We start from the raw sequence: 16,382 nt of genomic DNA on the forward strand, positions 1-16,382 counted from the left end.
TTTTCACTGAACTGTCTACATTTTCACCTAGGCAAACTGGCTCTAGGTGCCTCCTACACTTACCTTTTAAAATGCCCACCTACCATCAAATCTGATGCTCCTGTAGTATCTTAATGATAGCAAGGACAAAGCATGGCTCATTTTTTTCCCCCTGATATCAGCTTCTCCTCCTGACTTGACTGATTCTTCAAAGGGACCTGTATTCATGTCTGCATCTTAATTTTAATGCTCCTAGGTTCCCCATCTCCCTCTCCTCCTGTGACAGTCACTGGGCAAGTCTCACAGGAGCTTTGCTCACTCCTTTCTTCTCCATTTCCTTTGACTGGTTAGCAGCCCTGTCCATGAAGCGCCCCTTCTTCTATGTCGTCCCTTTCTAGGTAATACTGCACACTTCATGCTGCCAAAACTTTTTTTTTAATAATAGTCCATGATTTTAAAATCTACCCCATTCCCTACATTAATGTTGTCGTATTCATGCTTAATATCAGTTGATATTAAGGCCAGCGCAAGGGAAGGTATGGAAGAGTGCCTTGGGGTGGGGTTAGGGACTGACAGAGTAACTATAAGAATGGAATCCTTAATTCTTTATTCATTCATTCATTTTTTTTTTTTTTTTTTTGAGACAGAGTCTCATTCCATCACCAGGTGCCAGGCTGGAGTGCAGTGGTGTAATCTCAGCTCACTGCAACCTCTACCTCCTGGGTCAAGCAATTCTCCTGCCTCAGCCTCCCAAGTAGCTGGGACTACACGTGCACGCCACCACACCCAGCTAATTTTTGTATTTTCAGTAGAGACGGGGTTTCACCATGTTGGCCAGGATGGTCTTGATCTCTTGACCTCGTGATCCGCCCACCTTGGCCTCCCAAAGTGTTGAGATTACAGGCGTGAGCCACCGCACCTGACCTGTTCATTCATTCTTAATGAAAATTCTGAATTTTACTTGAATTTAACAGAAGAAAAGACAAAGAAAACTGAAGGGATTGTTGAAATCCAATGAATTTTCCTTTACCATAAGAAATATTAATTGCTGAAAGATTTGTCTAAACTTAAAAAGATTATAATAACATTGGGGTGTTGGAATCACTTTTGAACTACATGTGGTAATTTTGGATAGCACTGTGGGTTTCCTGCTATGAAATATAAAGAAATTAGCAGCCGTGTATTTTCTTTAGCCCCCTCTATTTGCCAATTTTATTATATTATACACTTATGTTATAAATGTACCGTCATTGGCAGTTGATTTCAAATCCTAGTGAGCAGAGTTGTTTAGTCTTGCTTCTGTATTTACACAGATTCATTCCCCTTTCTATAGTTCCAAAATACTTACTTTTCTTGCTTGGCCTTGTTTTGTCGTTGAACGTTTTCAGGAAGATGTGTTGGAACGCTTACACCTTAAGTCCTTTTATGATGGGGAAGGTTTTTCTTTTGCCCTTACGTATGAACAGCAGCTTAGCTGGTGATCTCGGGTCACTTTTTTCCACTTGGGAATTTATAAGTCAAAACTTTTCTAGACATAAAAATCAGAAGAAACGGGAAAATCTCACAAGGACTTCATTTGTATAATTGAGACTTTAGAATAAATAGGTTTAATATATTTAAAGAAATAAAGAAATATAACACACCAAAATAGATGACGAATGCAGACTAGGAAGAAAATAGAACTTCCAGACATTCAAAAAAAACGTAATAACTGGAATATTAAAAGAAAACCTAAATGGGTCAGGTTAATAATAGATTAGATGCAGCTGAGGAGAGAATGAGCTGGATGACAAATCTGAAGAAATGATCCTGAATGCACCTCAGAGAGACGGAGAGGTGAGAGCTGTGAGAGATTGAGACCTGGAGGATCTGGTGAGAAGGTCCGATCGGTGCTCATGTCTCCTCTGGCTACGTTATTTTTTTGCTTACTGTTCTACCACTTTTGGAGAGTATCCTTCTCTGACTGTTGATTTGTCTGTTTTTGTTTGAAAGGCTATCAGTTTTTGCTATATTTTTGGCAAAATTATTAATTGCAGTACAGATTTAGAATTATTTTATATTCCTTTGAACTGAGTGTTGTCATTAAGAAGTTTCTGTATTCATCTGGTTTTGGGTGGAGGGGTACAAAGTCTGCCTTGTCTATTTTTAATATAGCTTTACCAATTTTCTTTTGACTAGTATTTGTAAGGTCTATCTTTTGCTAACTCTTTACTTTCAGCCTCCCCCATCCGTATGTTTTAGATGTCTTCTTATAAGTTGTAGCTAAGTCTTTTAAATAGATTTTTAAATCCAATCTTAGTCTTTTGATTGGATGATTATTCATTACATTTAACATAGCAGTTGCTATTAGGCTTAAGTCTGCTGCCTTCTTACTTTCTAGTTATATTGGATCTTCAAGCTCATTGTTTTTAATATCCCGTTTTTCTTCTCAAATTAGTAGTTTTACAGTCATTTGTACTTATTTTAATAGTTAACACATGCATTCCTAGCTTAAAAGCTAGCATTAATTCCAACTTTTACCCTCAGTATACATGTTAGCTCCATTTACTCCTCAGTTTATTATGAATATATAATACATAGATACTATTCCTTTCAGAACCACTATAAAGTTTGTTTCATCCAGTTTTATTCTTTTATATATATATATCTTCATATATATGTTCTATTCATTTAAATTTATCCACATTCTCTCTCTCCTTTTTTTTTTTTTTTTTTTTTTTTGAGGTGGAGTATCTCTCTGTCTGCCAGGCTGGAGTACAGTGGCATGATCTCAGCTCACTACAACCTCCGCCTCCCAGGTTCAAGCTATTCCCCTGCATAAGCCTCCCAAGTAGCTGGGACTACAGGCGCATGCCACCACACCCAGCTAATTTTTTGTATTTTTAGTGGAGAGAGGGTTTCACTGTGTTAGCCAGGATGGTCTCGATCTCCTAACCTCATGATCCACCACCTTAACCTCCCAAAGTGCTGGGATTACAGGCGTGCGCCACCACATTCTCTTTGTATTGTATTTTATTGCTTCCCAAATCTCTGACTAGGGGAAATTTCCCTTCTATCTAAAGAATAAGTTTTAATATTTCCCTTAGCTCAGGTTTCTTGATAACAAATTTTCTCATCTGAAAACGTCTGTAGTTTGCGTTCATTTTAGAAGTGTTTTATTTCTGGGTGTCAGATTCTACACTGGCAGCCCTCTGCACATGAATCTTTTGTTCCATTATTTCTTGGCTTCCATTATTTCTTTGACAAGTCATGGAAAGCCATATGGTTGCTGTTTTGGAAGAAATATGTCTTTTTTCTTCTGGCTGCTTTTGAGATTTTTCTGATTATCTTTGGTTTTCAGCAGTTTTACCTGTAATGTGCTTCATATTTATCCTTGTTTTTCTTTGTGACTCTTAAATCCAGGGATTGATATAGTTCACTCATTTTGGCTAAATTCTCAGCCACTCTTTCTTCAAATATTGTTTCTTCCCCCCATCTTTTTTTCCTTTTTTTCTGCATCTCCAATCATTCATAAGATAATTTTTTCATTGTATTTTCTCTCTCTTATCCTCTCTTCCAATTTATCCATTCTTTCATCTCTTCATAGTTCATTCTAGATATTTTCTTCTGATTTTTCTTCCAGTTTTCTCTTCAGCTGTGTCCATTCTGTCCAACCCATATATGCTGCATTTTTGAGTTATTTTATTTTAAAATCCCATTACTTAGGCTTTTGATACCACCATTATCTTGATATTGATATATTGCATGAACCCTTGTTAAAGTGAGTACTGCCTGTAACTGGATCCTGTGGCGTGACCCTTAAGAGCAGTATTAAAACAAGTCCCAGCAACTTGAGACCAAGATCTGGATTTGTGGCTAACTTTGTAAACTTGGAAGAATACCTCTGGTGCTGTAAGCCTCAATATCCTAATCTGTGACATTACAGCATTTGCGTATGGGGTACCTTTTTTTCTTGTTCTCCTCGACTATAGAAATAGTCCTTAAAATTGATAAGCAAAAGGCTAATGCATTTCTCCTTTAAATTCTTTAACATTTTTGGAATCTTCTCACATTAAATCAAAATTGTTGTGTGGAGATGTATAAGGGAATTCCTTAATGTTAAAAAGTTCTTATAAATACGCATTATGCCACAGCTTGGCCAGAGGCTCTTGTTAACATTGACAGCCAAACTCATTAGTAACCTGATAAATGTGACCTGATACATGTTTCTCAAAAAAATAATAAAAAAGGAAGGAAGGAAGGGAAAGGAAGAAGGACAAAAGCAAAGAAAAGGAAAAAAAAAAAAGAAGCAAACTTTTGATTTGTACCAGTTGCTAACTTCTGTGGTAGAACCACTCCCACCATGGCTGATTCAGGCCAACACCCTGACATAGTGACCATGGAGCTGAGAAGAGATGGGCACAATTATTTGCCACTGGCTGTACAAGTATGCCCCTTCTAACTTATTTCTGATTTGTTGGGAAAAGTTCCAAGTTGTGCATTATAATTGTGTTTTGTAGCCAATTAAAATATTTCTATAGGTATGCCTTGGTTATATTTGTAGAAAAATTATTCAGAATATAAGTTATTTTTTTCTTTTTCTTTTTTTTTTTTTTTGTTTTTTTTTGAGATGGAGCCTTGCTCTGTTGACCAGGCTGGAGTGCAGTGATGTGATCTCGGCTCACTGCAACCTCCAGCTCCCGGGTTCGAGTGATTCTCTTGCCTCAGCCTCCTGAGTAGCTGGGATTACAGGTGCATGTCACCACACCCAACTAATTTTTGTATTTTTGGTAGAGGCGGGGTTTCACCATATTGGCCAGGCTGGTTTCGAACTCCTGACCTTAGGTAATCTGCCCCACCTTGATCTCCCAAAGTGTTAGGATTACAGGCATGGCCACCATGCCCGGCCTATGAAAGTTATTTTTAATGGCCATTTTTTGGGGGTTCTGTTATGAGAATGTCTTTGTTTCTGCAGGTAAGTTTGGTGTGTACAAAGATATGTGGCCCTGTGTAGAGTTTACAGTGTTTACAAGCTATATGTTCCACAGGAAAGTGAAATTGGTGACTGTCATTGGAAATGTCCATGATGCTGCCCTATACTGGTCTGAGTTTGAATGTAGTTAAAGAGAGTTTTCTCTTTTCCTTTCAGGCATTTTTGTTGCCTTCCTGTGAGATAGCTGTAACAAGAAAAGTAGTTCAAGTGTACAGAAAGTGGATTCTCCAGGACAAACCTGTGTTCATGGAGGAGCCAGATAAAAAAGATGTTGCCCAAGAAGATGCTGAAAAATTAGGATTTTCCGAGACTGATAGCAAGGAGGTAATTTTTTTCACTTGTCTTTTGAGTTGAGGGTAAGTGTATTTTAGTAAAGTATACCTGCTCAGTCAAGAGTCTTGTCAATGGGACAAAGGCAGGTGGGTCTCTTTTTTATCCCGTCTGATGCTTCTGAATTGCTGAGTTCTGTGAGGATCTACCTCAGAGAGTAGCTTTTGTATTCCCATTCTAGATTGGCAGTCATCTCCTACAACCTTAGCCAGGGCCATCTGCATGTTCCATCTTTGTTTCGTCATCACTGTCACAGGAGAGTCATTTAATAAGCCATCAAATTCTACATGTCTGTGAGACTGAAAAAAATCACTGCCTTCTCCTTGACTTGTTCAAATAAATATCATTAGGGGAAGCTAAATTGAGAATGTTTGGGCAGACTTTTCTTGTGCAGTGGCCTGTACCAGAAGTAGCTGGGTGTTACCCCTGTGAAAGGACTAACCAAATAGCAGTGTCCCTCCCCTGTAAGCCTCACTGAGTGCTGGCCTCCTGGAGGGGCCACTGTCTATGTTAGATAAAGCTATAGGCTGGGTAAATCCAAAATGACAGAGTAGAACATCTTCCTGAAACAAAAGAAACTTAAGTGATATTTATATTTCTGACATACTATTATGAAATTAATTTAAAATGTTTAAAATTTTTCACTAGAGGCATATCACTTTAAAATATCTGTTCCATAATTTAAAATTTTCAATATTGGTAAAAATCATTTTAATAACTATCATGAGATCTAAATGAACAGGTAAGCAAATTACTTAATCACTCATTTTAGAGGTCTGTATTCCATGCTCACTCAATTATTGGATAAACACAACTCATTCTTCAGCACATACTAAGTGCTGAGCACTATTTTAGGTGTTGACGGTTGAGTGCGGAACACTCTAGCTCCTAGAACCTATTTTCATGTGAATCCTGGTGAGTTTAAGGAATTAATTATGCAAACTAAATATAAATTAGTTCATATATTTAATTATGCTTATAATTAAATGTAAGTTAAACATGTGCATCTTCCACTCTGTTAATGGATCATTATCTTCTGAAGGCCTCGTCTGAAAGTTCTGGTCATAAACGATCTTCCAGCTGGGGCCGCACATACTCCTTCACAAGTGCAATGAGCAGAGGATGTGTGACAGAGGAGGAAAATACAAATGTGAAAGCTGGCATCCAGGCTTTGTTGCAGGTATTATGTGGCTGGCCAGGACATGAAGACCCCTCCACCCCCTGCAGCTGGAGCCATTTTGAACATTTTGTTTATTGGGGATAATATCATATAAAGTATGGCGGTATTTGTAGCCATCTGTCAGTAAACAATAAACAGCAGTTTAATTAGCTATTAAATTCTTATTCTCAGTTTTCTGTCTAATTCCTACCCACCATATACAAAAATCTTTTTCTTGTCAGAGAACACATAAGAACTGGTTGCAGTTTTTTTGAGAGAGATTATTATATAGTGAATGTGAAATGACTGAGATTTAAATCTTAAAATTATCTTCTGAACACACATGGGTAGTTAGTTATCTGGGCTCTAATTTGCAAGACAAGGTTGGTGACTATAAAATCTTATAAGTAGTATTCCTCTTAAAATTGCCTGTGTTTATGAAGAACAGTGACTGATGTAGTTTTTAGATATTTGAATGAATATGTGAAATAGAACTGACACCATTTGGGAACATTTGAAAGAGCAACTTTGGATCATTACTTAATCTCCCCAGAGGTCAGGATTTTACCTTAAAAATGGGAATTGGGAGATTTTCTCTCAGCTCTCATGTAGCTTGAAGATTGCTAGCAGTATAAGTGAAAATACAGGGTGCCTCTCATTCCCTGCTCACTGCCTCCTCACCCACCACCCTTCATCCACATTTGTAGCTGTGTCACTTAGGCCTCCCATGTAGAGGACAGTTGTGGGGTCTGGGGAAAGTCTGGGAATTACATAAATGTTTCTATTTTCTGTCATCTGTTTCTTGATAGGTGTCCTTTTTGTTTTCAAGTGAATTAGCAGTTTAACTTATCATGCACATGAATTTTCTCACTTTTCATTAAAAACCTACACATAATTTTGAAGTTAACTTAAAAAAATTGACATGATTTTACTTGTGCATCTTTAAAGACCTTTGGAGCAGCTCATAAATATGACCTGTGTCCCCATCAGAGAAACACTTGGAAGAGTCCTTGCCCTTTGTCCTTCAGTAGCTCTGTTCCTTAGCTGAGGGGATCTCCATTGCCAGTGTGTGGTGGTTGCAGGTGCCAGTGATCTCCTAGGTTCAAAAGAGTTTGCTATTTATTTTCTGAAAGGATGAGTTACATCTACAGTAAGTCCTCACTAATGTCAGCAATGGGTTCTTGGAAATGACGACTTTAAATGAAATGAGTACAGCGGGTCTTTGAGTAACATGATTTTATTCAACATAATTTGTCATAAAAATGGTTTTGTTATATTTTGCTTAATGTCACCATTTCCAACAACCTCTTGATGACATTAAATGAGAACTTACTGTCCTTGGCTGAACTGAGAAAAAACAATCTCTATTTTATTATATATAGTGCTACAGTTAAAAAGATATTTACTTTGGATTTAAGTAGTTGGTTTTGTTCTGATATCTAATACCTTTGTCTTTTACTTTGTTTATTAAGAAAAAGGGGCCAAATGGAGGTTTGATAAGATAGTAGTTTTCTTTCTTTTTTCCCACTGTGTCCCAGATGCTTTTGACAAGTGCAATCTGGAAATATTAATTTAGTTTATTTTTACCTTAACTGATAAGAGCACATTAATAAGACATACTCATGCAGTTGGCATTTTGATGTTTTGTAAAAAGTGAAAGTATATAAAGACTCCTTACATGAGAATGTGCAAAAAGTTTTTAATTCACATTCAAGAAGTCACATATATTGAATTAAAAGGATCTGTGTTGCCATATATCATGTGTGGTATACTTCTTTCAAAAACAACCACTAAAATGACCCTAAAACTGCTGTAATCAAAAAGCTCTTTGTTTCTGTTTTTCTTACTTGAAGGCTAGTAAATTCTTCACGACTGATGTTATCACCATCATCAACTGTATTATAGAGCTTATTTAGTGATTTTTCATAGAAAATTGGGACATTATACCTTTTAATCTTACATAAGCTAACTTTAAAGTCTGTGAATATTTTAGTTCACCCATTTGACTTTTGATGTTAATTTTAATTTGGTCAGATTTTACATTTATTTTGATACAACACTTGAAAGAATTTCATTTGCAAATGAGCTAGAGAAGCTCCTTCATCCTTTGAGTTTGTGCTGTTGAACACAAAGGAGATGTAAGAGGAAATATACCTCTAGGTAGAGAGAGTAGGTCTGTCCTCATACCAGATTGACAACTCAGAATATCTGCAGATGATGGGGTACAGGTGTCATCTGTGTAAATGGTAACGCACCATTATTTTGCTGTAGTGATTCTAAGCAGTGATAGTATATGATGTCCTGGATTAGTGCGTCCCACATTTTTCTGAATAAGATGCCCCTGATGGTAGAGAACAGTGAACTTGTATCTGAAAGGGCTGAGACAGCAGGTAGAGTAGTTGAATGATTATCCGAATTGTTTTTGAAATCTCAGTTTTTAACCTTAAGAATTCACTTAGATTTTGTTTGCTATTGCATAATCTATCTTTCATATTAAAAAAAAATAGGCTCCTGGAAGGCGTGCGATGTGGATGGCTTCTTCTGTTTCTGAGCACACCATAGCTCCTTGAGGTTCTTACCCCTGGTGAGGGGTGCCGTTCGTGCTTCTGTCAGCAAGGAGTTCATGCACTGGAAGACTCCTAAATAGGAGTCACATAGTTCGTCTAATCACTGTCTGGCCATCTATCTTCTTCTCCCATTTCCTCCCTAAAGTTTTTACCCAGATGCAACGAGCCCACTTTTTTCCCTCATTTGTTGTTGTTGTTCTTGAGGGGTTGTTGAAAAGAAGTATTCAGAAGCTTTTCTAATTCATCAAATTTCTATACTTGCAATACTAATATGTAATAGTGATGTTTTTCCGCTAAGAAAAGGCTTTTCCGGTGTCTCAGTATTTAAATGATTCTAAAGGGTGAACTAAATAAATTTTTGAATATGTTTTGGTACCACTTACCTTAATGAATTTTTCCTTATTGTGAATTTATGTGTTGGTACCACTTGCCTTATTGAAATAGGATCTTTTGGAAATAACTCAAAGATGGTTTCCTTGGTAGAGTGAAATTAATATAATCTTTAAGCAAAATTCAAATGTATGTGTTCAGTTATGTTTTCTAATGTAAAATTGTTGATTTTAAGGTATTTTTGACGAACTCTGCAAACGTCTTCTTATTGGAACCATGTGCTGAAGTTCCTGTGCTCTTGAAAGAACAAGTTGATGCTTGTAAAGCTGTTTTGATTATTTTTAGGCGCATAATAATGGAGCTTACGATGAATAAAAAGACATGGTAAGTTTATATCAAATGAATTAGTATTGCAAAACAGATGTTTTTGTTTTTCAACATAATTAAAATGTTAAGGAGTCCATTTATTTAATGGTTTTACAAAGTTAACAACAAAATGTCTTTTGTAACAGTTTCTGTGAATTATGAAGGAGGTAGTTGCCCAGTACGTTGATAGATCAATTATTTTCATTATTGTTTTTAAAAATGTTCTTGAACAGTAAGCAGTTATTTTACTCAGTAGTGGATTTTTCCATTTTAAACTTTCATCAAACATAGTTTTATGGAAAACCAATAACTGGTGTTTTGTAATATTCATCATAAGCTCAGGAGAGTTTGTTAATTGACTTGAAATGCTGTCATCTGATTTTTATTGCTTCAGACTTGATGTTTTAAATTCATTTTGGAAAACCAATTGTTTTAAATATTATATTATCAGATACTAAATACATAGTGCAGTCAAAAATATGTTCCTCTCATTAAAACTACAAAATTTTGTCCTTTTTATCCTCATTTTTGTTCAGTGTTTTTATTTATAATGTCCCTACAGGTAAACAATGCATTAGATTTTTTTTCCTGCTCTTCTCCTATTTGAAAGTCATCACATTACTCCATCTGATGAGGTATTTTCAGTATGCTCAACAGACCAGAAAGCCTCAGAGTCACTTTCCATTCCTTCCTCTTCTCCTTATGTGTCATCAGCCTGTCACTTCTGCCTTTAAAATGCTCCTCAAGCCTGTCCTTTGCATATCCCCTCTTATTCCGCTGCCGCCCTTGTGCAGTCAAGCCGCCCACCTGGCTGTGGTTAGCATCCCCCGAGGTGATCTTCTGCCTTGGCTGCCAGTCCTTGGAGGCCCTGCAGACCAGTGGCACCTTCCCTACCTGAAATCAGAGGGGTCCTTTGCCCACCCCTATATTCTGGAGATCCTTGAGTCAGCAGGAAAGGGGCTTTAGAAAGTGTCTGCAGTTGGTAGGAAACCATGGACACGATACAGGTCTGATCTGAAAGGAACTGCAGACCACCAAGTCCAATTCTTTCTCTTCAGAGATGAGGGAAGGGTGCGCTCAAGAATCCTGGTGTGCAGAAAGTTCACAAGTACGAGAAACCACAGCCATCAAAATGATACTATGAGGTAGTTTCTAATGCCATCTTTCCCAGACTTCTAACTTAGCACTATTTGCCAAGTTAAGCAATTGTTAAAACTGGAAGTATAACAGTGATGCACAATATAATGTAAACAAAGTTAAATTCCACATCAGTAATATTGACAGTGATGAGAAATGCTGGTGTATGCTTTCAACTGAAATATCTGTTCTTCAATACCATAGTTTTATCAATGTTATTTCTAGTGTCTTTTCCTTTGAAAACTCCCTGAATTCTATATACCCCTGTATCAGTGATATTTTTGATAATCTTTTTATTTTGGTGAAAATTCTAGGAAATAAAATTAAGTAGTTCTGTTTTTTACTAATTCATAGATACCTAGGTAAATGTATAGAAAAGAAAAATTATAGAAATCAATGAAAATAGCAGGAAAATGGTTAGTAGAGCATAGAAAGGAATGTGAGCAGTTTCTCTAAAAGACTTTCTTGTGTGTTTAAGTACGAGAAAATGTCGTGCCTTCCATTCCTCCTTTCCTTCCTCACTCCCTTTTCTCCCCATCTCTCCTTACCTCCTTTTCTTCCATCTAATAAATAACTATCAAGCTTCTACTATGAGAATATAATGGTAAACTATGTAGACAAGGTCCCTGCCCTTATGAGGTTACATTCTCATAGGACCGAGAGACATTAAAAACCTAAAAAACAATTTCAGAAAATCTGAAGTGCTGAGAACAGCAAAGGCTGGAAAGGGGAAAAGAGTCCTGAATTGGGTGTGTGTTGCTTGGCATGGAGGGAGGGGGAGTTATTTCTGTCAGTTGTCAGAGAAGGCCTTTCTGAGCAGAGCCCTAAGTGAAGGGAAGGAGGAGCCTTGGGGAGGTCTAAGGGAAGAGCATTCCTGAAAGAAAGAACAGATGCAAAAGCCCTGATGGGAGAAAAGGTAAAAGAAAAGTGGCTTGTTTAAGGAAGGACAAGATGATGGACAGTGTGGTGGAGTGGATGGAGTGAGAGGGAGAGTGGGGGTTGGAAGGGGGGGAAGGCCAGGACCAAGTTGCTCAGGACCCTGCAGACCAAAGAAAGGACACCAGCTACCTCTGTGTATGCGCAAGAGTGTGACATAATACAATTTACGTTTCTGAAAGGCCCCTCTGGCTGCTGGAGAACATGCAGTGGAGTGCCATAGGTGATGATGGCCGAGACCAGGGCTGTAGCCAGGGAACTGTAAGAAGTGGTCCTGAAATAGAGAATAACTGGTATGTAAATGAGTCAGAATGTCACCTGTTTGAGGAGATAGAGATCAGGTAAATAATAAAGAATGTAGGAAAACCCTCACTCCTGTGTTGGACCCAAGGATGGCACACATGCCTGATTCCGTGTGCTCCAACAGCAGTTTGATACACTCTTTGAGCAGTTTTCCTTGGAGAAGTTAGTGCTTCACAAAACAGAAAGGACCAAGCGGCTATCAACACTGGCTGCTTTGGCAGGTCGTGAATCTTTCTACCATTAGGAAAGAGTTTTCCAAACTGTAGTTTTTCCACCCTCGTTTTTTTCCAGAAGACTCTGCATGGGAATTTCATGCCTTTCCAAGCTTTCATAGGTTCAAAAATCAACTTACTGTGTTTTTGTCAGTCATGGCTTCAGTCACATTTGTAGCTTTTGATAGCAGTTGCCATGATCAAGGTTTTACTTGAAATTTATGATGTCTGCTGTTCTCATCACATTCTCATTATGCGTATGTAACTAGTTGTATGCAAGGGATTGTTTTTCATTGTCTTATGCATCATGTAACATGAATAGGCAGTGGTGATACTGGGTGCTGCCCTCCTTTCCCCCAGCAGCAGGGGCCTGGGTGCCCTGAATGTGGTGAGCAACAGGCTGTCCCTACACTCTGCCATTTCTTCTCCCAGTTCTCTTCAAAGTCACTGTCCTACTTCATACATGTGTGCCCAGAAGATAGCCCTTCCTCTTCTGTGCTTCCAGAATCCATAAGCAGGGAATAGGACCACATAGACAAGTAGCATGGAGTGCAGTGAGAATGTATGCCAACAGATGACTCTGGGGACCAAAATCAAATGGCACCAGCTACTGAGAGGGCAGGAAATCCCTACAGGTGATTTTACTGTGAGGAATTTTATTAGGTTCAGCATCATATATTGTTAAGAGAAAATGTTCTTCTGATACACAGTGATATGAGAAAAGTATACAGAAACTATGATTTAGAGACCTCATCTGATTACTTTGTTCTATTCTCAGTTTTACTAGTGAAGAACAGTAAAGCCAAGGAGAGAGTAGTCAAGATTAGATGAATGGTTAGCATGTGAAATCTGAAACGAACCAGAGTGATTTCCTTTGGAGAACAAGTGTACCTCTCTTACGTATGAAAGATAATGTGTTCTCTGTTCTCATGGAATCCAGGGAAATAAAAAGTGAGCAGATACTCTAATATAAGCAATATAACTTAGGTGTAGGAAAGAAAAATGTCTTTTGGCTGTTCTGAAGAATGCACTGTAGTTAGCAGTGTCATGTTGTCTCTATACTGTTTTATAGTCTTCAAAGTCCTTTTACATAAAACCACCTGTGAGAAAATGCGGACACATTGGAACTGAGCTGCAGTGATGACATTTGTCTCTGTTGTGTCCTGTAGCTCATAGGATCTTCCAGACACGAGCACTGTGCCTGTAGGTGTCCCGTAATGCAAACCCCTCCTGCCTGTGAGAGTACTGTGGCATTCCGCCGTACCAAGATACTGACTGCATATGTCCCCAAAATAAAGACCAGAAAGTCAAGTTCATTTCCTGTTGCAAAGATAGGGAGACCTTACAGGTTTAATAAAACAATTTATAGCAAAATTAAAGAGTGCTGCGTACGTTCCAGTAGGTTTTCATTGAGTACCTTTAAGGTGCTGGCACAGTTGGAGAAGACAATCTTGCCTCCCTTTTTGCAGGAAGGAAAAATCAGGCTGGAATGATATGTTTTATCCTGCCTGTTTGTGTGGACATGGGAGGCATATTTTTACAACTGTTATAACATAAGGGAGCTTATTTTGATAAAATATGATATTCATTATGTAATTGGCATTTGGACTTTAATAGTTTTTAGTAATATATGATTATCAATGTTGCTGAATTCTTAAGAGATTTCTAGTATCTATAAAGTGCTTTGGAGACGTGATTATTAATATGAGCTTTTATTTTGGGTGGCCCAGGGAACAGATGTTGCAAATACTACTCAGGATAACAGAAGCTGTCATGCAGAAGCCAAAGGATAAACAAATAAAGGACTTGTTTGCCCAGAGCTTGGCAGGGTTACTATTTAGGGTAAGTCTTTTTAATTAAAACACTGCAAACCCAAGAAGTGAATCAGATTTTATAGCAAACTAGTTTTAATCATTGAGAATTTTAAGAGTTATATTAAATTTAAATTTCTAGAAATTTTCTTTCTTACCTTTGTCCTGAAGGTTATGATCTGTTCTTTACAATTAGTGCTAGGCTTTTAGACTTTTCTCCCTCTCTGCAGTCTACTTCCTCTTTTGATTTGCTCAAGGGTGGTAGGAATTAGGAAGCTCTGATGCCCTTGCTGGAAGGCCAGGTAGATTTGGAGAGGTAAAGGATGAACGGAAGCATGGGAATGGGATAAAAATTTAAGAGCCATCAGTGTGTTGGACAATTGTATTTAAAGCCACAGGATGGGCTTACCTAGAGAGGACAATCTCCACAAGTGATGGAAGAGATGCTGAGAAAGGGTGGCCAGCGAGTGAGGAGGAAAACCAGAGAAATGTGTATCCTGAGTGCCTGGGGATGAGTATTGGGTAGGAAAGCAGCCAGTTGATCATGGGCTTTGACAGAGGTGGGTGGTTGAGAATGTTCTATGGGGATGAGGCCCATCTGGAATAGATGGAGGAGAGAATGAGAGCTGGGCAGTGGGGGTTGCAAGCATAGTGAAGGCTTTGCAGAGTTCTTAATGTGGAAAGGGGGTAAAGGGGAGCTAGCTGAAGTCAGTGGCATGCATAGGGGGTGAGGTTTAAGGTGGGTAGTACTAAAGTATGTTTGCTCACCAATGGAATGGTCCTGTGAGGGAGGACAAGATGGTCTGGGGGAGAGAGAGGATAACGGTAGAAGTGAAGTCCTGGATGTGGATATGGTAGAGGACTAGGCCAGTCTTTGGTGTGAGCAGAGCCAAGGAGACAGCTGTGCTTTTTGCATCTCACGTGGTGAGCACGTCAAGATCATGAGCGGGCTGATACCTGGTAAGCTGCATGGGGAAGAGGATGTGCCAGAGGGTCCTGACCATGGGAACCTACAGTGACTTTGCTAATATGTATGAGGACCTTAGAGTTTATGAAGCATTACTGAAAGAAAACAGCCTGAAAGGGCTCTGGAAAAATGCAACATTCTACCTAAATAAAGGTATTAGTATAGTGGGTGGACTTGACTTTGGATAATTCCACAGGTGATAGTTGCAGAGAAGAGAAACTAACTTCCCTCCCCTGTTGACCTGAAGGTGGTTTTAGAGGATATATGTTAAAAGCGTATCCATAATACAGGTGGGACGTGTAGGTAAAAGTGACAAAAAGAGAAATTATTTCTTTAAAGCTAAGTGTTGCCATTGTAACACAAGATAATTCAACTATTGATTTTGAATAACTTAATATGATTCAGTGCTCTTGGCTTGATAAAAAAATGTATGAAAGGCTATTGAAATAATTGGCCTCCTAAATATTAGAACTGCCTTAACTCTGATTGCCTTGCCTCATATATTGGATGTGTGAAGTGGCCCTAAGCATTCTTTTGCATGTGCCCAGCTTTGCTCTGCTGACGCCTGGAGGGTGCTACTGACCACTGCGTTGCTGCCTGCCTGGACATACCGACACTGCTCACTTCGCTGTCTCAGCGAAGTGTCTCACTGTTGGCACCCTTTCAAGCTCCCCATCCTGGACCTGAGTTACGAAGTAGACTTGAGCTGAAGCCAGTCTCACACTGGCAGGTGCTTGGGCCTCATTCCCACCAACTGCCTGGCCTTGAATCTGTTTTGTGTGTCAGAATTAGAGAAATTGTCACAGAATTAAACAAGAATCTATTCTGGGGTTGGGTTTGTTTTGTTTTGTTTTGTTTTGGTTTTGGTTGGTTTTAGTCTTTGCAGGGGAAAAAAAAACTCCCCCCATGAATGGGGAAAACCTTGTCAGATATTACTTGAAGCTTAGTTTTGAGTTCATGATTACTAATGATTTTGATGTTGTTATTTTGGTAGTGGTTGGGTAGATTAAGAATGATGCTTAAATTAAGAACTAACCATAAGGCTTGGCATGGTGGCCCACACCTGTAATACCAGCACTTTGGGAGGCTGAGGCAGGAGGATTGCTTGAGCCCAGGAGTTCAAAACCAGCCTGGGCAATAGAAAAATTTTTTAAAAATTAGCTGGCTGTAGTGGCATGCACCTGAAGTTTCAGTTACTTGGGAGCTGAGGTGGGAAAATTGCTTGAACCTGGGAGGTTGAGGCTAAAAGTGAGCTATGATTGCAACACTGTACTGCAGCCTGGTCAAAAGAGTGAGACCTTGTCTCAAAAAAA

At 38.6% G+C, this 16,382-nt stretch overlaps 1 protein-coding gene across 7 annotated transcripts in view; it reads left to right on the plus strand.

The window, feature by feature from the left end:
* Positions 1-16,382, plus strand: part of RALGAPA2 (Ral GTPase activating protein catalytic subunit alpha 2) — a 329,247-nt gene that overhangs the window by 83,321 nt on the left and 229,544 nt on the right. For all 7 annotated transcript variants that reach the window (XM_017541502.2, XM_017541500.2, XM_017541496.2 and 4 more), the window contains exons 11-14: positions 5,108-5,275; positions 6,324-6,461; positions 9,573-9,721; positions 14,022-14,133. In XM_017541502.2, coding sequence (XP_017396991.1) covers positions 5,108-5,275; positions 6,324-6,461; positions 9,573-9,721; positions 14,022-14,133 — 567 coding nt within the window. The remainder of the gene's footprint in view (positions 1-5,107; positions 5,276-6,323; positions 6,462-9,572; positions 9,722-14,021; positions 14,134-16,382) is intronic.

This window comes from Cebus imitator, unplaced genomic scaffold (genome assembly GCF_001604975.1).
Source record: "Cebus imitator isolate Cc_AM_T3 unplaced genomic scaffold, Cebus_imitator-1.0 Scaffold134, whole genome shotgun sequence".
Lineage (NCBI taxonomy): Eukaryota > Metazoa > Chordata > Mammalia > Primates > Cebidae > Cebus > Cebus imitator.